Genomic DNA, 25,744 nt, shown 5'->3' on the forward strand with positions numbered 1-25,744 from the left:
GAATATCAGGTGCATATATATATATATATATATATATATATATATATATATATATATATATATATATATATATATATACACACACATATATATATATATATATATATATATATATATATATATATATATATATATATATTATATTATATATTCACTTTTAAATATTCACTCTGCCTGCCAGTGCTAAGTGGTTGGTTTCATCAATCTACATACTACAGGGAAACGTTTTCATTAGCCACATACTTTAAATTCAATGATTTGAGGATAACCATGGAAAGGGTGTTAACGCAGTCCAAGGTGATTCCCCAGTGCTGTTAAATGCTCTAAAAGGGGTAGAGTTTGATATCTATCTATCTATCTATCTATCTATCTATCTATCTATCTATCTATCTATCCATCTATCTATCTATCTATCTATCTATCTATTTATCTATCTAATCAAAGCTGCTTCCTGTTATCTTCAATACCATGCCCAATGGTGTCCTGAGGTGTGGTAACGTATTTCTTTTCTAACGTGAACAAACCAAAATAAGGGATCTCCAAAAGGAACAACTCTTACACACTCCTTACAGTACTTAAACTTGCTGTGACTAAAAGCTATTCCTAACTCTGAAAGCTATCCTGTGTGAAAAGTGCTCGAGTGACAGACCTCTCTTATTAACCTATAAAAGCTTTATCAATGATATCGGGAAGATGTCTTTATTTATCAAAACTTTTAAGCTCATATTTTCTTCATCAAATGTGACATACATGGATTGTATTATTTATTTAAGAGGAAACAAGGAGACATCATACACATGAAAGCAGATTTTGAATTGTAGCATGTATTGTAATCAAAAGAATAATTTATTGAACACTATTACTTTCTTTGGTCGTAAATATTACGTCTTGCCATACTGTATGCTTGCAATAGATTTTTTTCTGACTCTATTTAAAGAAGGATTTAGAACAGATTAGCCTAATCTGTGAGCTGCTGAGCTGCTTTTCTTAAATCCATATTAAAGCCTGCAATGCATTTTCATCAATTCACAGACTGTCTGAAACACTTTACATTACAATGTACTCATTCAGTGTGAACCTAAAATCCTAACACAAAGTAAAACAAGTCTCTTTACATCTGCTACTTTGTTAAAATCAAACCAAAATACTTTTGTGCATTCAGAATTACCAGGTGAAATCACAATAAACAAATCCCCAGTGACCAGCCAGGAAGTAATTACTATTATTTTCATATGGTTTTCTTTAAGGTCCAGTATGACGAAATTAAAAAGTGTACTTTGAAAAGAGTGACTGATGACTCACAGTAACGTCTGAACGGGTAAAATGGCAACTAGAAATGTTTAATCAACTTTTTTAACAGTTTTATTTGTTCTTCTTCTAACTTATTAAGTACATTGAGAGAATGAATGTAAACTATTTAAATTGACCTGCAGTAAAATGTATCGGGGGATTCGTCTATTTAAAAAAAAAAAACAAAACAACACAAAAAAACGCTTTAACAAATTAGTAATTACTGTTTAGTGAGCGGATCGTATTTTTTAAAATAACGCTCTAACTTTTAAAATATTCAGTACCACTATTATTTGTTTGTTGGCCGCCAAAAACAGAAAACAGGGTACCCCTTTTCTTACCAGACAACTTTACCCTACCTTAACCTGAACTGCAGAAGAGTAACGCATTATCCTCAGCACTTACACACGGCTAATAGCTCTTCGTTACATTGCTAAATTTATGAGATTTGCAACTACAATACAAAAGATTGGATTTAGATTTTACCATCAGCTCCACAGGTGGACTTCATTTGTTGATTTGCTATTACTAAAGGAAAAAAAAATCAATGCTGATTTTACTTTGGGGTCAGCAAACTTTTCAAGTACGTGAAATTCCAATTCTCCACAACAGTGTATGGTCTAGCCACTACTGTATTACGGCCATATCTGTTTTCTTTCACCAACATTATTGGTATTTTGGCATCCCTGAAGTCACAAAAAGTCAGCAGACAGAAAGCAAAAAAGGTTTGTTTTTCATTGTAAATACTCACAATGCTAGTATTCCCTATTTGGAGATACCATTAGGATTTTGGAAGCTTTGCCAAGAGACAAGATTATTAAAGCTCCCAAGTTATATAGTATTCAAGCCTAATTGATCATTTCTGCATGTTTCTGTTTGGCAGGTTAGAGCTGCTTCTATGTTATGTTTTCAAAAGATGCTTCTCCACGATTCAAGTGAGGCTTGTTATGGTTATGGAATCATGTTTGCACCAGGTAATCAGGAAAGAGATAAAACAGAAAAATGAAATACAAGATACTGCCAAATTTAGTTCAGCAATTTTGCCAATAAATGTAAGGATATTATTTGAAGGTTAGCTGGGTAGCTCATGAAGTTTCCCATTAAGTAAATTATCTTAACTTCTCAGGTGAAAACAAAATACACAGATTTGTAATTCCAAGGTCCATCTAGGTGTTACTGGCCAGATTATTGAATCAATTTCAGCTATTTTCTTACCTTTACTGTCAATACTGAAGTAAATGTTTTGGCATCTTCTGCCACACCGCCCAGGTAAAATGTTTTCGTAAAAACAGGAGGGTGGTCATTCTCATCTTGAACCTCGATGAACACCTTTGCTGTGTTTGCTGGGCAATAAAATAATCAAACAAAAATGAATAAGTAAGCTTCACAGAAAACATTACTAACCATGACACTGCTTGGGACCTTTTAACAGAGTGCTTCAATAAAGTATTTTAATGACAACTAAAGCCCCTTTCACACTGGCATGCTCTACACGGGTCAGAACCTACCCGGATCAGGACTCAGTGTCATACAGGTCGGCTACGTGATTTCACACTGCTTTTGATAAAGCAGAGTTGACCTGGATGACAGAAACAAATAAACAATGTGTGCATCAATGCCCCAGAAGCAGCTTGTTAGGGACACTTCCATCCAAACTTCTTTGGATTGAACCGTCGGCCCAAATGTTGATTAGAGCAAATGTTTTTTTCATCCCTGCTGCTATCTGGCTCATAGTGTGTCTTAATCAACATCAATATGGCTAAACAGAATAAACAGAAATGTTCCTTGTGGAAGTAAAACACTTGTTATTTAGGTCGGCTTACGAACGGCCGTCATGCATTTTGTCTGGCTCAAACCGAGTCAAAGTGAGTCGAATCACATCCTGAGGTGGGTCGCTGCGATCCGGGTCAACCCGAATACAACCCAGGTATTTTAATTTCACACTAGGTAGGATTGTGATCCGGGTGGGAGTGTGTGATAGAGAGTGAATGAATCCGAGTCAACAATCTTCCTCCCGACCTGTGAAGGTGCAGTATAACAGGAACAGTGTGCCCTGGACTGTATGGTTTGACAGTTCATTCCAGGGTCAGTCGGAAGTCGGCCATCCAAAATGGGGGTGAAGCCACAATACTAGAAATCAGTGCCTTACTGCGGTAGGCGATGTGTCAGTCATAGATTGGAGGAGACGTGATTGCACTCGCTACCAAAAGGGGTGTGACTGAAGGTATATCAGGGTGTGTGGCCGATCAATCTGTTCCTCTGTTATGGTTACGGAATGTCTGTAAGGAGTGAAAGGAAACCGTGAGTGTTAAGTGTTGCATTGTCTGTCTCATTAACTGTTGTCATTTGTCACTGTAGACAGCTAAATATCTGGGAGCTGTCACTATTCATCCAGCATCAAACCTGGACTGCACTTCACCACTGTTAGCACTATTTCACGTATTCACAACACCACTTGCACCCGGAGCACTCACTGTTGGACTGGTGATCGTGTAGGTGTTAAGTGTGTGTTTATTGTTATGTTTTCGGGACTGAACCCTGCGTTTTTGCTGACTATATACATTGTTGTGTATAGTAGGTGTTATTATTTAAAACCCCTTAATAAAGCTCCGTTATTAACCATTGAACAGTTGTTGGACTGTTGTTTCTACGCACTGCATCACCTCTACACCTGTGCACTACACACCACTTTGCCACAGAGTGCCAGTGTGAAAGGGGCTTAATAACATTATATGGGTAGCATTTTTTACCGTGAAGATCAATATGGTCGATAACCTTAAATCTGTCAATAATATATTTTATTGACTATTCATTCCATAAATCCGCTGCGTTGAGTTATAGACTTGTACATTAAGTAAACATTTACTTGTATGTTAAGTACTGCAGAAGAGCACTAAAGTCATTGACATATCAATTAAGTTTAAAATCGAATTAAGTATTTCTACAAAGTTTATTGTATACCAATAAAAAGCCATATATCCGTAAAATGTATAAATATGATATTGATATCCAATGGAAGAAAACATTCAACTGTGGAAACAAAACAATAAATATAAGCAAGACACAGAACAGAAATAAAGTCAGTAAAAAGGCAACAGGGGAACAACAGGTAGTTAACTTGCTGCCTAACTATGAAATAATTTGTGCAGAACTCAATCCACAAAATCTTATTTTTTCATAAGGTACATTACTTAACGTTTATACGGCCCTGAGTCACCACAGAGAAAACTAAATTAGCAGATGGAGGCATTGCATGACAGGTAACAATATTCTTGGACATCAATAAAGAGTTTATGTTGCAAGCATCTATAAGTGTTATTGCATATGTCCAATATATTAACTGTATTTATGAAAACTCTGGTGAAGTGTCAAAATCTGATTCCACCTGAATAGTTGCTTGGCCATCAAGCCACACATCTTAGAAAGCAAGTTTTGATATTATGAAGCAAATACTGTAATACACATTTATTTTTTTTTATTTAACTGGAATTCATTGACTTATGTTTCTAAAATAATTTTATACTGAATGTTAATTTGCGCGGTGATCAGGGATCGGCAACGTGTCCGTTGTAAAAAGTTTGAGGTTCGTGGTAATTTATTTAAAAAAAGTACGATTTATAATCTCTGTTGAAAAAAGACGTGATTTATCTATGTACATATTGCAATTGCGATGTGAACAGACTAGATTTGGCCTCTGCTTCTCCCCGTAAACTGACAATGACAATATTCGACCGTAACTATGGTTACTGCAGAATCTTGATGACACTGAACCACCTACTGAAGACTTGTTATACAATCCAATTAAGCGTTAGTTACGTTCACGTTGTGCACTGTTTTCTTTTTCTTAACATTGAAAAAAACATGTCGTCGAAATTAAAAAAAGATCGTTCAACCCAGCTTGGGAAAGAGAATATTTCATTTTTGGAAGACCCACAGATTATTTTATGGAGTGCGCAACATGTGGTCAGTAGCTCGTGACCATGCTGAAAAATGGTGCAAAAAAATATCTAAGACTTCAAACATGTCGCGTGTAGAGAAGGACAGATTCATCAAGGAGGCCAAAGCCAACAGAAGAAGCCAGATAAAGTCAATGACCGACTTTGTTAACCGCAATCTCAAAGATGCACAGAATGATCTTTGCCTTGCCTACAGTTTAGCAAAAGCCAAACTGCCATTTACAGCAGGCGTCATTTTCAAAGAAATGGCTGAATAAATTGACCCAAACTCTGCTCCTTTTCAAAGACTACATTACAGTGCAAAAACTGTGTCAAGAAACACAGAGGATTTAGGTGGCTATCTTTACAGTGAAACTGTTCAAGCAGCAGTAGATGCACCGTTTGTAAACTTAATGTGTGACGAGAGCACTGACCACAGTGACAAGAGTCAAATAATAATTTATCATCGTTTTGTGAATGTTGACGCAGGTGAAATTCACTCTGAGTTTTTGAGCTTAATTGAAATAACCGAGTGTTGTAATCCACAAAATCTGAGTGAAGCCATCGTTGTTTGTTTGGAAAATGATTGAAACAAGTACCCTGTAGAGAAAATTGTGGGATTTACATCTGTAATGCTAGCCCAACGTGAAAGTGTTTCAGGTGATTGAAAGATTGCTATGGCGATTTATTTGTCCAGCACCGTATGACTCATCGCCAAGTCTTAATGGCGAAAGATGCTGAATCAGTCATACCTGACTTTGTGCAAGACATGATGAAAGTGACACTGAGACATTTCAGTGTGGCTGCAAGAAAAAAGGAGTTTAGACAGATCTGTGAGCTGAATGAAGAGGAATACTCAAACCGGGTTAACGACAAAAAAATTTGTTGGTTAAGTTTGGCTGCCTGCGTTGAGAGGTTTGAGTTACTGCGGGATTCTCTAGTGCAATACTTTGAGAGAGAGGCATTTGAGAATGGGTCACCGAGTTATAGAACAAATTGCCAGAATATCCATGACATGCTACAATCTCCTAAATTCATTCTATATCTAAGTTTCTTGAATCTGGTTTTGCCATTCTCGCATCAATGAATCTAGCATTGCAGAAGGAGAACTCAAATCTATGCAACGCATACTGTGTTCTCTGGAGAAGTACTGCAAGGTAATTTTGAAGCCGTTTAAACAGCCTCAAATGAGGATTCTACACGGGAATCTTTCATAACTCCAAGCAACCTGTCTATCCCTAGTGCCAAGGTCACAGAGATACTGAGGGAGTGTGAGGAGCAGCACTACTTTCCAGAAATGGAGACTGCTAAGGTAAAAGCAACATTCATTGAATATGCAAAAAAACTTGAACAGGCTTTCAAGTCCAGGTTTCCTGAAAAATAACTGGTGAAATGCATGCTTTATTTGGACCCCTGCAACCAAAAGCCACCAGTCTCAGAAATTCAAAAACTTGCTGCAAGATTTATAAAGCACATTAACTCCAGCAAAGTTGAAATGCAATATACATTGTACTGCGAGGATGAGGCTCTGAAGACACTTTTCAACCAGACTGCTGTGGCAGTGACGTTACCAAATTATGGTGTATTTTGTTTAAGTCAAGTAGTGAGGATGAATACAGTGAACTAGCAAGGCTGTCACTTCTTTTACTGACACTGAGCCCTGACACCTGTTGCTGCAAAAAAGGCTTCAGCCACATGAACTCAATTAAAACATCCACAAGGAATCGCCTTGAGAACTGTCGTGTTGATGCATGTCTACGAATTGCAACTGCAACAACAAGCACAAAGGACTTCGATGTAGCTGTGGCAGCAAGGTACATTCACAAACACTAAGTGAGTTGAATTTATTATTATTATTATTATTATTATTATTTATTATTATTATTATTATTATTATTTTTATTCCTAGATAACTACTGTAGCTATATACAGTTGTGCTGCTCTTCATTGATATTAGTGTGCTTAGCTCCTCTATATATATGGGAGAATGTGCTTTAAATCGGACTGTGCTCTGCTGTTTGCTATACACCCCCCCATGTCCGTCACTGAGTCCGGTAATTTTGTTAAGTGTCCGTCGTGCAACTTGGTGGTGCCTACCCCTGGCTGTGATAGAGACGAAGGAAGCAGACACAATGATAAACACACACCTGAAATAAAGCTGACCTCTTTCATCTAGTAAATGCAGTATGTGACTGTAATACTGCCTACACATTTATTATCCAAATTACATTTTTAACACATGCAGCTATTAATCTTGACACATGTCTGCTAATGCGTCTACCTTAGTGGCCTTAACCATAACCCATAAACTAATTTCTTTATGCACAGTTTGATTACAATTTCCATTAACATTAAAATGCATCAAGGAAGCTGCTTTCATTATTGATGACAAATGCAGAAAAGCAATTCTCTTAATCTGTAATTTATTTTTACAGGTTTAGCTTAAACTGCTGAAAAACTTATTAAAGCAGCCAATATAAAACATCTATAATAGTGTTAAATTGACTCTACCCATTAATTCTACATAATTAAGAAGAAATAAGTCTAATTTGGCAAATAGGGCTACAAAGGGGCTAATCAGTGAAATTATGTTTGTAACCCTTATCTGTTTATTAATATTTAATAAATAAATGCATAAAAACTCTGCATGGTGCCCTTAGCCAGGTTTTAAAAATAAAAACTGAAAATGCTACATTTTGTTTAAAAGCGATGTACAAATACTAGTAACTAATTGCTCTGCTGGTATTTAATAATGTGCACATTAAAGCAAAAAATATTACAATAAATAAATAAATAAATAAATACAAACAAATGTTTTTATGACTGGATGCATTTAAAATTCAAAAGAAGCATTTGTGACATTCTTGAGTGCTAAATACAACTACTTTCCAATACGAAACATTTCTTTTTTAGATGACTTAAAACATATGCTACCTTTATTGCCATATTAATAACTTCATGACTCAATGGTTATAATAAGAAATGATTTGCTAATGGCTGCTAAACTGTTTAGCTAAAAAATGGTCAACGATCCTTTAGGACCGACCTAAGACCTCATCACCATGAGTAATTATAACATTCCTACACACCAAGAAAAACAAAGTGGATATTTTTTTTTTGATAAGGAACTACTTATTTTGGCCAGTGGAAGAATACACAACTGTATAAATACTTACTTTTTGAAGGAACTCGTAGATTAGATCTTACTACATGCATGGAGTCTGCTTGGACTCGAAGTACGTAGATCACAGTGGTCTCATAGTCTAAAAGCTTCTTAGTAGAGATGACTCCTGTGCTATTATCAAGGAAAAATGTATCTGAAAAAGAAAAAAAAAAATGTGAAAGGGGGCAGAATGTAATCATTCTTGAGAAATTGGACCACTCTTGGTGTCATTTAATGCCACAGAGATGATGTTTCTTTATCCCCACCCAAGTAATTAAAAACTAAAATAATAGTGTGGACATAACACCCTCAGTCTTCAAGTATAAATTACAGAATGGGGCTAATGGGGCATAATTTGAGTGCCATTTGTGTTCCTATTTTAAGGTCTAATAGTGTGTGACTTTTTTTCAATACTATATACTTGTATCTCAAAGCATGTTTAATTAGAACTGTATGTGAGCATAACCCAATAGATTTTCATCCCATAAACTGCGGGTTAATACAGACTATTACATTTGACATCAGATCAGAACAGTAGTTAATAATAATGTAAACATTCAGTTTGACAACTAGTTATATAATTTATCCATATCATTTTTTGTTACCATATATTAAAAACATTAAAAGGACTGACTAACACTTCTTGTTGAATTTGTAATAATGTAACCTATAGTTTTTACATGGCCTGTTGATTCTTTTTTTACTCACCGTCTTCATTTCCAGCAACAATGGAATACAGAATGGTTTGATTGATTGCGGCTGCAAGTATAACACCCACCCTTGTTCCTATGGGAGCATTTTCACTAACTGGAGGAGGCCTGTATGTGAAAAAAAGGGTAATTTTACATTGATAATATGCATGTATCAACGTGTACAGTTCTTAAACACTTCCATACACATTCTTAAACACAGTGGTGCACATTTCTCAAAAAGTGGCTTTGATTGAAATATTTTACCAATTGTTTTTGAAGAATGATTCAGGAATGCAGTATTACATCTAAACATTAATACTGCAGCGACAGACATGAAAAGCAATCCAGTTCTCTTTTATTGTGTATTTGCTTGCTATTATTGATTTTCAATGTGCAATAAAAGATGTGTTGTTAATGTTGTATGCTGCACCCTTTGAAAAGTACTGCAGGCAGATGAGCAAGCACATTTTTTGATCAGGTTTTTCAAACATTTCTAATAAGATGCACTTGAATCATTTTCATGTTTATCACCATGTAAGTTAATCTTTCCACACGCAAGTAATTCATGTTTTTTCTCTAGTATACAAGACACTCCTAGTTCTGTCAGGTTTGAACAAACTGTGACCCTTTTTGATGTTTTCATGCACAAAATGTTAAACAGTGTGTTAACTTTATTGCAATCATATAGCACTGCATATAAACAGTATTTAAAATAACATATTTTATATTCTGTCGAAAGCAGCATCAAGCTACAGCCCATCTTCCCATTTCAATCAGAAAATCTAAATCTAAAACCAAATAAGAAAAAGTACTACTAATTTTCCATTTACATGTGCAAACAGTCAGATTTAGAGACAGAATTGCTTACGTAAAACTTGGCAAGTGAGGAATGTGACAAATGTGATGTGGAAATGCATTCAAACTTATAGCAGCAGAATATGCTAAATACATTTGACCATATTTAGCAGGCAGCTTAGAAAGAGGAAAATTATTTTGAACTGAACCTCACAGATCATAACTATTTTGAACTGAACCTCAGAGATCACAACTTTATTTCACATAAATGAGTACTGTACAAAAATAATGTCGAGTTGCGTAAAGCATGACTGTTAGGATGTGCCAAGTAGACAAAGATGGTATTGCAGGGAAGTACACGGACAACAGAAGTTTTTTTTGCAAATTCTCTTTTTTTCCCCCCTTTTTATTTTTCTAAGTTCCAGGAACTGAACAGAACAAAATCATAATAAAACAATTTTAAGAAAAACAAAAACTTTTTACAAAACAAAAAAATCGTAAGTGCAGGATGATTAAACTGTTTTTTTTGGCAGGGAAACAGTAAAAAGCATATCTATACTTTGCTCTGTCTAGCCAGGACACTCATGCAGCACCCATCTCTTCAAACCCTCCTCCTTTTTGCTCTCTCACAGCCTCCCTTTTATACCCAAGCTGAAATCACTCCTCCCCTTGGGAGAAACCAAAAATCAAACAATTAACTTTAAAATCTATTTACATACAGTTGGCAACTATTATATACATATATCAAAGTTACATAAAATCACTAGGTTTTATATTACAATTCTACCTAGAATCATTTTCAATAAATGTGCATTTTCATTTTTTACAAATCACAACAACCCTTGACTTTAATAACGGCATGGGCTGCCCTTCAGTTACACACCGGTAACAATTAATTTGGCTTGCGCATTGCAAACAGGCTTTACGGTACAACAGAGGTAATATCTGCCCCTCACAAACATGGCACCTCATTGCATTGCTCCGCTAGCACAATCATGGCCAACAAACAAACAAACCAGTAAATATTTGCTTCTAATCTCTATTTTAATTTAGTTTTACTTGTATGGACAATTAAGGTTACTGAATAACAAACTACGTACTTCCCTGCGAATGTGCCCCTTCACTGATTTTTCTGCTTGTCTTCATTTTTTTAATGTCCTGTTATCCACCCGCGGCCTCCTCCAATCCCACAGGTAAAGTGTAATACTCTGTTATGTATCTACTTTGTGCAATTTGTTAAACTTAAAACAGCTTATATACATTTAAATAAACACAGTATACAATATTATTGTTTTCATTGCAGTTGTTAATAAGAAACAGTCCCGCTTTATTCCAAGATTCCTTTCAAACAAGTAAGCTTGTTAAAATGTATTGTTTATTTTATAAGGGATGGGGCGTGAACCATCACAATGACTAAAAAGTCTTTATCATCAATCTTTTGTACCTTAAAAGAATCAAACAATCACTTGTTTTAATTATAAATGTGGTCTACACCACAAGTAAGCTGTTTGGTACAATTATTTTGTTGTATACATATTTAGGTTAGGGTTAGCACCTATTTTATTCCCAATTCCAGTGGTTCGCAAGCTTTTCTAGTTTGGGCCTACTTTGTCGTTCAGCATGTATTCACCAATCTCAATACTGAAAGGAAATGTATTATACTGTAAAGTATACCCAAGAAGCATCTATTCCAAATAAATGCATCTGAATTGCACAACTGTCCAAATAAGTGACGGATAATGACCAAGGCTGACCGTTCCAGTGAACAAGGATCTGAAATAAAAGTGGTCTAGTGGATTGAAAGCTTTAAACTGTATTTTTTCTTGGTGTCTCCACTTATGTGTTAACAACCAATAAGGAGACAAAAGTATAGACTTCTTTTTCTTTCGTCATACAGTACCAGATAGCTACAGTAAATAGTACCATGAAAAAGTATTTGCTCCCTGTCTGATTTTCTGCATTTCTGCATATTGACACTGAATGTTATCAGATCTTCAACCAAAATCTAATAGTAGATAAAAGGGATTAGATAAAAATATTGATACTTATTTCACTTATTTATTAAAGAAAGTTATGCAACACCCAATGCCCCCGTGTGAAAAAGTAATCGCCCCCTTAGACTCAATAATTGGTTACGCCGCTTTTAGCAGCAATAACTGCAAACAAACGCTTCCTGTAGTTATTGATCAGTCTCTCACAGCGCCGTGGAGGAATTTTGGCAGAACTGCTTCACCTCAGTGACATTTGTGGGTTTTCAAGCATAAACTGCTCGTTTCAGGTCTTACCACAACATCTCAATGGGGTTTAGGTCTGGACTTTGACTAGGCCATCCCAAAACTTTACATTTTTTGTTCTTCAACCATTCTGATGTAGACTTGCTTGTTTGTTTTGGTTCATTGTTTTGCTGCATGACCCAGCTGTGCTTCAGCTCACGGAAGGATGGCCTGACATTCTCCTGTATAATTCTCTGATACAGAGCAGAATTCATGGTTCCTTCAATGATGGCAAGTTGTCCAGGTACTGATGCAGTAAAGCATCCCCAAATCATGACACTCCCACCACCATGCTTGACCATTGGTTTAAGGCTCTTACTGTGGAATGCAGTGTTTGGTTTTTGCCAGACATAATGGGGCCCATGTTGGCCAAAAAGTTCCACATTGACTCATCTGGCCATAGAACATTGTTCCAGAATTCTTGAGGAATCCAGATGCTTTTTGGCAAACTTGAAACAAGCATTCATTTTCTTCTTAGTGAGCAGTGGTGTCCGCCTTGCTACTCTGCCATGAATCCCATTTTTTCCCAGTGTCTTTCTGATGGTGGAGTCATGAACACTGATTCTTTATCCAAGGCGAGAAAGGCCTGCAGATCCCAGGATGTTGTTCTAGGATTCTTTGTGACTTCCTGGACGATTTTACACCTTGCTCTTGGAGAGATTTTGGCAGGATGGCCACTTCTGGGAAGATTCTCTACTGTCCCAAGCTTTCTCCATTTGGAAGATATGGCTCTGACTGTGGTTTGGTAGAGCCCCTGAGCCTTAGAAATGGCTTTGTAACCTTTTCCAGACTGATAGGCATCAACAACTTTTTTTTTCTGGAGGTCTTCAGGAATTTCTTTTAATCGTGGCATGATGTGCCTCTAGAACCCGTGTGCTGACAACTTCACTTTGATAGTAAAAGCCAAAGTTTGTCAGATTTATATTGGGCAGGGCTGGCCCAAATCAGGCCTGATTGTTAACCAAAGTATTCAAACAGCAGACCCTAATTATCTCTTTAATTGGGTTGAGTTAACTAGGGGGGCAATAACTTTTTCACACCTGAAGACTGGATGTTTGATTACCTTGCACACCTTTGGTGTCATTTTTTTCTCCCAAACTCCGTCTATATACTACTACAACCCACAAATAGATCTGACCAAATTCAATGTGAAAAATGTGCAAAAATGCAGAAAATCAGACAGGGGGAAAATACTTTTTCACGGCACTGTATATTGTTGTTTGAATAAATGTTAGTAATTCTTTCTTCGCATTTTCAAGGCTTCATATGTTGCATTAAAGTGTAAATGGATTGGATTACTGTTCCCAAAGAAGTATACCTATCTCAGCAATTAGCTTGGCCATGAAACCTTGATAAATCAATCAGTTTTATTTTATTAACCACACCTCACTAGATTAGATTTGCTAGATTAATGCTAGATGAATATCACTTGTCAATATCTTACAACACATCCAGTTTATATAAGGCTATAAACATTTTTTGTAACCGTGTCATACTGTAAGAACTGTAAAGATGAAGGTCAGTCTCACATGAGCTTGTATTTCAACATGGTAATTTGGTATGCAAAAATTGAACACTTAAGCGTGTCAAACAATACTTTTTGAGTATGTTCTTTACAGGACTCATGCATTTATAACAGCTCTGGGATATGTACTTGGACAGTAGGGCCTGACCCTATAAACTCCAGTTGGGTAAATTAGTGTGACCCTGTTCACATTAATTATTTTGCACATCTGTGGGATTTCTCACAAGTCTGCTGTGGTGTGCTTAAAGTCCTGCACCACTTCTGGAATGCTCAGCAGTTGCTGGCTTAAAAGATTGATATGAAGAGGCCAAACATGAAAGTCAGAAGTCTATAGTGAAATAAGGGTGTGGTCATCACAGTTCAGTCAAATTTTAGACTCAACTGATACTTTGGGTACTGTTTCAAAAAGCCAACAATTTCCAAATTACAAGAAAGCTGTATGTTACAATAACACAAAATAGACTGTGACTGAAGTCAAGACTTAGGAGTTCCCTGTTAACTGTTTTGCGTCTAATGCACACAATTATTTACAATTTTCTCTGCTACGCTTTTATTTATGGTAATATTTACTATGTTGATTTCAATGAACACTGCTATCTGTTATGATGATCAGTCAGTAGAAATCTTAAATACTGGAGAAACACTGACGTATACTGACCCAACAATATGCAGACATTTCACTGGGTGACGAAATAGCAGCGACATGACCACACACACCAGAAGCGACACAGGTTTGAAAACTGCCAGATCTATACACCTAGTAAAAAATGATCAAGACTGGTACATTTTCATCAACATGATGTGGAAATTGAGTGTCTTCTCTGACGATATTTCAACATATATGGCAATACATCATACACACCAGGCTTATCCAGCTCCTTCGGAATGGACCCTCAAATCGTCTTTCAAATCTGTATCTTTATAATTGCGAAGACCTTCGTCATAAAGCTCTGGGTATTTTTTCAACGGTAAGAATTATTTTTCCTGGATACTACTTCACTCTGCTGGACCCTGTGCATTGAAGCTGTTCTCCAATTGGTTCATTCCCTAGTTGTCACACGACAAATTGTAAAAAACAGGATTCAATCCTATTTATTTCTCTCCAGTGTCACCCTAGTGTCACTACTGTGTCACCTGTCAAGTCGTCTGTGGTGTGAAAGATACTTATCAAAAGTATAGATTCTATTCATTTTGTCACATCGCTGTACAGTTTCGCTTGGCGCATCACACCTGGTGGGTAGCAGCCTTATGACAGAGAATTTATTTTGAAATTGTAAGTCAAAAAGACCTTAACTATACAAAAACCAAGTTGTATTGTATTGCATATCATTCATCAGTAGTATACACAATATTACATTTGCCGCAAAAAAAAAAAAATCCTTGGCATTCAATGTGACTATGGAACATCTGCAAATCCTATGCAGAGTTGCCACAACAATATTGTTATCAAAAAAGGACACACAGCTTCGGCAACCACATCCAAGAACATAAAGTAACCATGGCTCTCAACTTGGCGTGCACATGCCTAGGTCCAATAATGGAAACAAGCAATAGTTAGCTATCCTGAAGTATTATCATCATAATGTGGCAATACATTTAAAAGAAAAACTACACACAGGAGTTCCAGTCAGATTAAGAAAGGTAACACATATAAAACCTTAAAAGTGTGACTCTAAGCATGTATACAGTATACTGTATTAGTGGCTTTTGTTGACTTCAGCCCCAGCTGCTCTTAGACAAAGGTATTCAAAGGAAAGCATTTCACTTGATATTTAGATACAAACAGCTATAAGCATGGGTTAGGGTACAAATAGTTCTTTATGAATGCAATGTGAGACTCATGTTTAGAGCCTTTTGTACTTCAGTAAATTTAACATCAGTGCCAGGAAAATTACATTTAAGGCTTGATATTTTATAATAGGTCTCACCTGCAATTACATTATTCTTTTCTCTACTTTTAAAAACAGTAATTGAACAAGATATTTGATACTCTGGGGGGAAAAAAAAAAGTTACCAACATATTGTTGTCTTTTATATCTTAGAAGCAGAAATAATGTAGTTTGACAACTTAAGCCTAGCTTTGGCGTGTTCAGTATGTAAGTGGGAATGATTTGAGCCTTCAACCCAGATCTCAAAACAGGTTTTCACGTTTCATTAGTGTGCATTTATTGAGAAATACATGCTGAATTATACCTAAATGCATATTGAATAATAAGACTAGCATGTGTTGTTCAAGTAAGAATGGATAAAAAGATTTTTCCTCTAGGTAATGTAGCAGATTTATTGGGATGCCTTTGTCCCACAAGTGAAAATGCCTGAGGCTTGGAGCTATGAAATGGGAATCATCTAAAATGATCATCTGTTACCCACTCTGCTCTGCTAACTTCAGTTTGCAAATTAATAACGCATTTAAATTTTATATGGGTGCCACATTTTAAAGATTACCAGAAGCATTGGCATTGAAATGTTTATAACCCAATCATGCATTCAGAATGTACAGACTTAATGGCTTAATCACCAGAACAATCTTTCAAAAAGAAAACAAATATTTGTAATTTATGTGAAGCTTATTTTTAATATTTATAATATTTAGTAAAATCATTGTTGAGAAACTACTGTACATATGGAGTTGATTAAAAGTAGACCTTTACTTTATGGCAGTTCCACACTGCAAATTAAGTCGCAAAAATTTAGTATGTACAATTCAGATAGGGCGCTGACACATCTGTCGCTCTCAAGGTCTCAAACAGGACACTGCTGGAAGGTCAATGAAATCGTCTACAACATTTCTTAGCATCCTGCCAAATGTCAAACTATTTTGAAATATACCTTTTATTCATTAAAGCATATCAAAATACATTGTAAACAGTTTCAATCAAGTACTATCAATTTCTACTCACTGCCACCTTGTGCTTTCTTTAGTTTGTCATCAATAATGTATGTTCTGTAAAGATTATTCTGCCTTACAGTGCACTGTGATTTTAGTGCTGTCCAAGGTCGTAATGACTGATGGTTGAGCTAACCCACCACACCTAACCCAACCCTATAATCCCTGACAATTTGACAATGCTAAAATATAATAATCAATTATTACGCAATATCTTAAATATGATTATCAGTTAGGATTCTAATTGCCACTGATTCACTTAACTGACAGCACAGTCTATGTTTTAAAGACAATGTGTACTATCTCATCTGTCCCAGGGCAGTGAATTCTTTGCTCACACCAATATTAACTTATTTAGTTTTTAATTCGTAACAACGAATACAGTACCTGAGTCATTCCATGTCAAATCAACATTTTGGGTCGTTGTGTAAAGAATGTGGATTTGACACGGAATAAATAATTGTTTACTGTTCTCTGCATGGGGAAAAATCATACAAACAGGCAAGCCATATTCATCTTTCGATCTGCAATCTGTTTTGTAAGCCTCCAGTTATATTATGCATGTACTAGAGCTGCAAGTGCATACCTAAAATAAGCTTCAATGTCCTACTGAGCAAACTGAGCGGCGAAAATCCCTCCTTATGTTTGGTGTTCTATAAAAGTGCAGTGAATCTGAATAAGCCGACACATATAAGTAATCCTGTTTTGGGACTCTGCCATAAAGCTAATTTAGCAATCCACTTTGACTCGCGTACAAACAGATGCTTCCATATGCTCTCGGATAATGACACTCTCAATACATTGTACAAGAGAATATCCAAGACAAATGTAATCATAGTTGAATAAACACTTCTCTGTCTGTATACAAAAATGTTGGAATACAGACAGGCACAGACTGAGTGCCTTCAAATACCCCCAGGCATTGGATAGACATGTGGTTGGGTAGACAGTCTCCAGACTCCAGATTATGATACACACACAAAAAAGCTTGTGCCAGAGAAGGTTCTTATCAAGTTTTCTAGATACATGCAAGACTCTAAATTTTGGGTACAGTAAGAGGCTTTTAAAGCCTTGATTTTTATTCCTTCATAGCAATACAGTGCATGCTGGATTATTTAGGTCAAATATACAAATTTTTTAAATTTTTTTTTTTACAATTTTTTAAAAAATGTAGTAGTCACCAATTGATTTTTTGTTATTTTCTCACCAATTTAGTAGTGACCAATTATTTATTTATTTATTTATTTAGCTCAGCTCACCGCTACCACCCCTGCGCTGACTCGGGAGGGGCAAAAACGGACATACGCTGTCCTGCGAAGTGTGTGCTGTTAGCCATCTGCAGACTCACCATACAGCCATCCAGAGATACAGCATCAGTGGACAACGCAGCCCTGGGCAGCTTTATAGGCAAGCCCGCAGGTGCCCAGCCAGACTGCAGGGGTTGCAGGTGCGCGGTGAGGCGAGAACACCCGGGCCGATCTAAGCCTCCCTCCCCCTGGGCGGCTTTCGGCCAATTGTGCACCGCCCCCTGGGAGTTCCCGTACTCGGTCGGCAAAGGAATAGCCTGGACTCGAACCGGCAACATCCAGACTATAGGGTGCCACTCGTGAGCCCCATATACAAACTAACTGGCCAGTGAAAGCTCCAGTTTATTAAACAGAATCCCAACAGAAACAGAAATGTATTGCACCTGTATCATTGGTTTTGTTTGCATTGGCTCTTTCAGTGCTTAATGTTTCCACTGAAACAGCAGAAATCATGTTTGCAGCCTAGCTGTCATTTGTATTTGGGATAACAATCAGGATGCCTCTACAGTGTAAGGTGGTACATGCTGAAGCCCAATGTCATGCACTGAAGCAAATTATTTTTTCTTTTTACAGCTGGGTAATTGTGAATCAGACTGTAATCAATTTCATTGCATTAAACTAGAGAGTAGAGAAATTATTTTATAAAAAAAAGGCCAAGGGCTTCTTCTGAAAATAATGGAAACTGACACTAAAAAGGAGACACATTGTCTGTACTGGAACAGACGCAATAATTTTAGAATAAATATTTATTGTCATTGCTTATATTTTCTTGATGACATGTGTAAAGTTAATTTACTATTTTTAGATATTCATTTCCAGTTTGAATTTCAAACTATCATATTAATTTAGACAATATTAGAGTCACACCAGAAAGCAAAGTGATCCTAATTAATACATGTGTATAATAATATACATATATAGTGTGTGTGTGTGTGTGTATATATACACACACACACACACACACACACACACACACTTGTCAAATAGTTCTTGTTCGCACAGAGAGCAAGGGATGTGCTTTGTACTTTGATAATAAAGCAGACTGAAGAGCCTCACAATCCCATCTCTCATACGAAGGAAGTGGGAACACCTGCCTAATGTGTCCACAGGCAATAATTATCAGTTGACTCACTTCTGTGGTCAACAGGCATTGTAATTCCTGCTATGCCAGTGTATCGCTATCAACGATGACCTTCCACTAGTGTGTAGGACATGGCATTAATTCAAACTCTAATCTAAGACCTTTCATCTCCAGTGTTGCAGTTTCCATTGGTGTGATCAATTTACGGATATGCCTGGTTTGTTCTAGGAATCACAAACCTATATTTCTATACAGAGTAAATCACAGTTAACTATTTCTGGTGAAAACAACAGCCAATACATGTTTTCATTAAAAAATAACCTGAATACCAAGTAGATCATAAAGTGAGGCAAAAGGCAAAATGAAGAAATAACTGAACAGTGGTTTTACACTGAACAAAAATATAAATGCAACATGCAACAATTTCAAAGATTTTACTGAGTTACAGTTCATATAAGGAAATCGGTCAATTGAAATAAATTCATTAGGCTCTAATCTATGTATTTCACATGACTGGGAATACAGATATGCATCTATTGGTCACAGATACCTTAAAAAAACAAAAAAGGTAGGGACGTGGATCAGAAAACCAATTAGTATCTGGTGTGACCACCATTTACTTCATGCAGAGCGACATATCTCCTTCGCATATAGTTGATCAGGCTGTTGATTGTGGCCTGTGGAATGTTGTCCCACTCCTCTTCAATGGTTATGCAAATTTGCTGGATATTGGTGGGAACTGGAACACGCTGTCGTACACCTTGATCCAGAGCATCCCAAACATGCTCTGGGTGACATGTCTGGTGAGTATGCAGGCCATGGAAGAACTGGGACATTTTCAGCTTCCAGGAATTGTGTACAGATCCTTGCGACATGGGTCCGTGTATTATCATGCTGAAACATGAGGTGATGGCGGCGGATGAATGGCACGACAATGAGCCTCAGGATCTCGTCACGGTATCTCTGTGCATTCAAATTGCCATCGATAAAATGCAATTGTGTTCTGTCCGTAGCTTATGCCTACCTATACCATAACCCCACCGCCACCATGGGGCACTCTGTTCACAACGCTGACATCAGCAAACCGCTCGCCCACACGACGCCAAACACACTGTCTGCCATCTGCCTGGTACAGTTGAAACCGGGATTCATCCGTGAAAAGCACACTTCTCCAGCGTGCCAGTGGCCATCGAAGGTAAGCATTTGCCCACTGAAGTCCGTTACGATGCCAAACTGCAGTCAGGTCAAGACCCTGGTGAGGACGACAAGAGGATGCAGATGAGCTTCCCTGCGATGGATTCTGACCATTTGTGCAGAAATTCTTCAGTTGTGCAAACCCACAGTTTCATCAGCTGTCCGAGTGGCTGGTCTCAGACGATCCCGCAGGTGAAGAAGCCGGATGTGTAGGTCCTGGGATGGCGTGGTTACACGTGGTCTGCGGTTGTGAGGCCGATTGGACATACTGCCAAATTCTCTAAAATGACGTTGGAGGCAGCTTATGGTAGAGAAATGAACATTCAATTCTCTGGCAACAGCTCTGATGGACATTCCTGCAGTCAGCATGCCAATTGCACGCTCTCTCAAAACTTGAGGTATCTGTGGCATTGTGTTGTGTTAGAAAAATGCACATTTTAGAGTGGCCTTTTATTGTCCCCAGCACAAGGTGCACCTGTGTAATGATCATGCTGTTTAATCAGCTTCTTGATATGCCATACCTGTCAGGTGGATGGATTATCTTAGCAAAGGAGAAATGCTCACTAACAGGGATGTAAACAAATTTGTGCACAAAATATGAGAGAAATAAGCTTTTTGTGTGTATGGAAAATTTCTGGGATCTTTTATTTCAGCTCATGAAACATGGGACCAACACTTTACATGTTGCGTTTATATTTTTGTTCAGTGTAAATTGATCCAAACCACAGTCTGCTTGTTTTCATGATTGCAATTTTAGGACAATTTACTGTATGTAACACAATTATTTAGGATAGAGTGCAGGTTTTTACACATAACGACTGCATTCATCATTTCATATACTAGGAACTTGGCAACCTCATTTTTAGCATCAACAGAAAGATGCCAATAATAATAATAATAATAATAATAATAATAATAATAATAATAATAATAATAATCATTTAAAGTTTTGTGGAAACCGTATCAATCTAGAATTTTCTGCTTATTGTTAAAGCTGCAATTACAGATTTTCTAAAACACTGCCCCACATAAACTTACCGATTTGTAGGAATTAAATGGTTGCCCTTTGACAATCTAGTGCTACTGAAAGTATGCTGATCTTTGACATTATTTCCAAGGACTGCATGTGACAATAATCAGCCAAACATATTCAATATTTGATTTAATTCTATAAAAAAACACATATGGTCTTGCTCAGTCTGAATTGGTTATTGTCTCATTTCTGTTATCTATGCACATGTGATGCTTTGCTTTCAGCTATAATACATATTGAAAAACATTCCTTAACATTCCTTTAGAGGATTTTATGATTGCATTTTGTTCTTAAACATCGCTTGTATTACTATCATGCCTACATAAAAAAATAAATAAAAAAAATTGCAATATACCATACCGATATAAGTGAAGGTTTACATGAGATTAGTTCTAAACTAATTTTGACATTTTCTGAATGTAACTTGAAATGAACTCCTAAAAGATTAAATCCATCCAAACTGCATGTTTTCAGTTTATAAAATGAACTAAATTAAATCATTTGTTCTGAGAAATAGATGGCAAACATAATCACAATCTCATTACATGATCTAGATTAACATACATGCACATTCACATAAACTTTACCTATATTCTTCTTGTGTGAAGATTGGAATCACTGAAGGTTGCAGAACTGTTATTTCAACCAGAGTAATGTTGAACTTCACAGGCTCGCCAGCATCATAGGCAATAACCACCAGCTTTAAAAAACAAAAGCTGTTTCAATACAACACTTCACTTTTTAAATGATATTTAAAAGAAGCCAGTCTTCCAATTTAACGTGGAAGATACACAGAAATGACCAATGTGCTATAGGAACCTCACCCTGAACTCGCCACTGAGTGTATGCAACCCACTGAAGGACAAAACAAAATGACAGATACATTACTTATTCATACAACATGATGCCTGGTCCCTATCCATTTCTTTGATCTGTATTAGTGGTTAAGGTAGAGAATTGATTGACTATTTAGAAGTTACTGCATGTATATTGTTTTGATTAAGATACATCTTTTATACAATGCCAAGAAAAAGACTAGTAAACATAGTAAAATATTACCTTACCTTAAATGTCGTATTGGGTTCTTCATTGAGATTGACCCGGGTTAGTACTCTTCCAGTATCTACCTCCACATCAAAGATACTGCCACTGTAGGGAAACTTGTCCAGTTCCACTCTGTATCTGATCCTGCTGGCTGCTGTGCCCTATGAAAAGTATTTTAACATTCAGAGAGATGTCCTGCACACTTTACTCCTTCGCTGGCCTAATCTATGGGCCAGAAATGAAAGGTTACTTGTGTAACCACAGTTCCCAAAAGTAAACTTATAGCTATTACCAATGGGTTTTGTTACCCTTTGATTGGAAAATATTTTTTAACAGCACTTCATCTTTAAGATGGTGCACGCATGGGTGACTGCAGCTTGAGCGTGTTTGACTCTGTACTTAACCATGTTACCCACTCGCGCCTCCTCAGATGTAATAAACTGCAACATGCAGGATAAGCTATTATTTCCTTTAAGTGAACAGTGGTTGCTTAAGTAACCTTTCGTTCCCTGTCAGATATGGAACTGATAGCCATTACCAATGAGTATCCTACATCAAGCAGGAGCAAGCTCACTGACAACTTGAGAGGAATTACCTTCACAACTGGGAACCAGTGCTAGCTTACAAAACAGCCAGTCCAAAGACAGTGAGGTGGGGATGGGAATCCTGTGAGGAATCCAGTCACAAGCCTCCCTAAAAGTCGTACAGACCTTGAGCTTCCCTGATAGTTTACGTATGTCACTGTCAAAACATTGTCCGACCTCAATAGGACCTACTTCCCTTGCAGAGGCTGAAGGAAGGGTCTTAGCGTAAGATGAACCGCAAGCAGTTAAAAAATATTTATGTGAAGCTTGCTCTCCACTGGGGACAAAAGTCGTCTCACACTCTGGTGATTCCATACTTCTCCCCAACCTGTTGTTGCAGTGCCAATGCTCACTACTTCCCTCTGTCTGATGGTGCCCAGAGGGGAATGCTGGGACAGATAATGAGATTCCCTCGACCATGAAATGGCATTCAAACTGCACCGATTAAAAAAAAAAAAAACAACGAAAAAACTGAAAGCTCTTAATGTAGGTAAACAATCACCTCTAATTTAAAACTAGGAGCTCAGCTGAGCATGGATTGAGAGCAAACACAGGAACCGGCAAAATAATAAAAACAAGCAGGCTCAATAACACACACACACACCGCAAGTCAAACCGACAGGCATGACAAACAAATTAAACAAAGTAAAAAAAAACCTCAACAATTTAACAAGTCAATGGTAGCGAACAAGCGTGTCAAGTGGCCTGCACTCACTGCATGCCCGCCGCTCGATTTACAGTGGCTGCGAAATGGGAGCCCGAGGGTCCCGTAGCTAAAAAATAAAACATGTCTCTGCCTCTACAGCCACTAGACTAATAGAAAACAGGGCAGAATATAGTACACCAAGGGAATAAACAAATAAAAACTGGAGAAAATCAATAAAAGAACAAAACCACTACCGGTAACACAACTGTAGTTTCTTGAGTGTACTGAATGCTTTCAATAGTTGAAATGATGTCCATCCCGTTTTATAAAAAAAAAAAATGCTAACTTGCAGATATCATCAATGTTATCAATTAAGGACAAACAGCCATTTAAATTGCAATTAAACATACATTAGCTAAAATTTGCAAAAATGGACAGTACACAAATAAAAGGTGGTTTACAGAAAATATAAATCTTTTATTAGTAAAGAATATTGTTGCCTAACTTGCAAAATCCTATGCTCTGTCAATGGCATAATACATTATTCATTATTTATTTCATTTTTCTTTATTAAAACTCATTTTGGTCAGTCCAGCCTTGGAATGATCTGGAGGGAAACCAAAGTATTAAAACAGCCAAAAGAACGCAGCCCGTCTGAGGAGGGCAAAGCAGGTCACTAAATGTATGATTACTTTGACAGTTCTATTCTTTGAAACCTGAACCTTCCCATGTTCTGCACTGGGAAAGCTGCTCACAAATTACAATCTTCTGTTTTCTTACCTATACATTATTGATTTGAACGGTTTCATAAATAAGCACTGGGGGGAATTCTTCTTAAAATACTATTACTCCTACACAGCATTGCACTCAAAGTAACCAATATGTACTATAGGAAACATTGCAAAACAGATAATGATAGGGCTGCATTTTGCAAATCATTACTACATTTAACAAATAAAATCACTTGTTTGCACAGTGCCGTTGTACTGCCACTGTATTGCCATTAAAGAAAATGCATCTAATTATTAAAATAAAAGCTGTTTGAATTATAAATCACCAGAAACCCTGAGATCTACATAGCTGAATTACTGTACCGTATATTTTTTTTATGGTAGTCATTGGGGCGTGCTCAATAAAATATGACCCTTTGGGTACAAATGTTACATAACCGAACATCTAAAACAGTGCACTTCTGTCATTATATGTACAGTATGTAAAATATTTAAACAACGTTACTTAGATCTTACAAAAATTTATTACAGCCCATTGGTTCTCTTAATTAATGTTTAATTCCCATATAAATGACTTTTTTTTTCAAATAAATTAAAAGACAGTTTATCTTTTTATGCTTATCGCTCAATAACATATAAATGCAACCCCCCCCCCCCCCCCCCCCCCCTCCCTTAACACAATTGTTGCTTTCTTGTCAGTATTGGTAAAATACATTTTAATGTCTTTTTATTTTCAGTTAGTGTATCAGGCTAACTACAAAAGAAAATGCAGAGGCAGAAGATGTTGAAAAAATAAAGCATGCAATGAAATTTCCTGCAAGAAAGTGAATTATTTATTTTTTTATCTACACTTTGCATCACCCTATAGAATTAACTAATTGTGCTTCATAAAATCGAATGAAACCAGCTGAATAATATTAGGTTAACATATTGAATTACATATCGCTTTGTAGTTTTCCATATACTGTAAATACTGTACTATTATTATGGCTTCTGGTAGCGATATCATTTTGTAGTTTCTTTGATTACATGATGTTAAATAAAAGATCAAAATTATGTTCGCATAGTTTTTATTATTATGTCTCAAACCTAAAATTCTAGGTGATGCAAAACGTTTGGCCACAGCTATATACTATGAGGCTCACATTCTGACTGCATGCATTGTGGCTATTTAACTCTGATGATGTGCATTTCATTTAGTGATACTTCCTTCTCAACAAAATGAAGTTTCTTTTTTCCACCTATTTCACATTGCTTTGTTTGGCAGGGAATGGTTACAGTATATTTTATTTCTTGAAGGTGGGGATTGTGCTATAGCTCTAGGAGTATATTCACTGTTTCATCTAAATACCATTTATAGGGTGCTAGTCACATTTTCAAGAATGTTTTTCCACCTTATTTTATGTTTCTAACTCTAAAGACCACTGCAGACGATGCACAGCAACTAATGATATTTACTGTAGGGAGGCATCTGACCTTCATGCAATGTTTAAACCAGAGATCTGAGTGTATGAATCAACATCATATTATTAGGGGTAATCATAGGATAACCACGGATAGGTGG

At 36.7% G+C, this 25,744-nt stretch overlaps 1 protein-coding gene across 2 annotated transcripts in view; it reads right to left on the reverse strand.

Annotated features, from left to right (window-relative positions):
- LOC121325229 (protocadherin-15-like) overlaps positions 1-25,744 on the reverse strand; it is a 170,628-nt gene that overhangs the window by 30,904 nt on the left and 113,980 nt on the right. For both annotated transcript variants that reach the window (XM_041267608.1, XM_041267607.1), the window contains exons 22-26: positions 22,240-22,380; positions 21,763-21,875; positions 9,097-9,206; positions 8,402-8,542; positions 2,506-2,633 (exon numbers count right to left, since the gene is read on the reverse strand). In XM_041267608.1, the coding sequence (XP_041123542.1) occupies positions 2,506-2,633; positions 8,402-8,542; positions 9,097-9,206; positions 21,763-21,875; positions 22,240-22,380 (633 nt within the window). The remainder of the gene's footprint in view (positions 1-2,505; positions 2,634-8,401; positions 8,543-9,096; positions 9,207-21,762; positions 21,876-22,239; positions 22,381-25,744) is intronic.

The sequence above is a fragment of the Polyodon spathula genome, chromosome 13, assembly GCF_017654505.1.
Source record: "Polyodon spathula isolate WHYD16114869_AA chromosome 13, ASM1765450v1, whole genome shotgun sequence".
Classification (NCBI taxonomy): Eukaryota; Metazoa; Chordata; class Actinopteri; order Acipenseriformes; family Polyodontidae; genus Polyodon; species Polyodon spathula.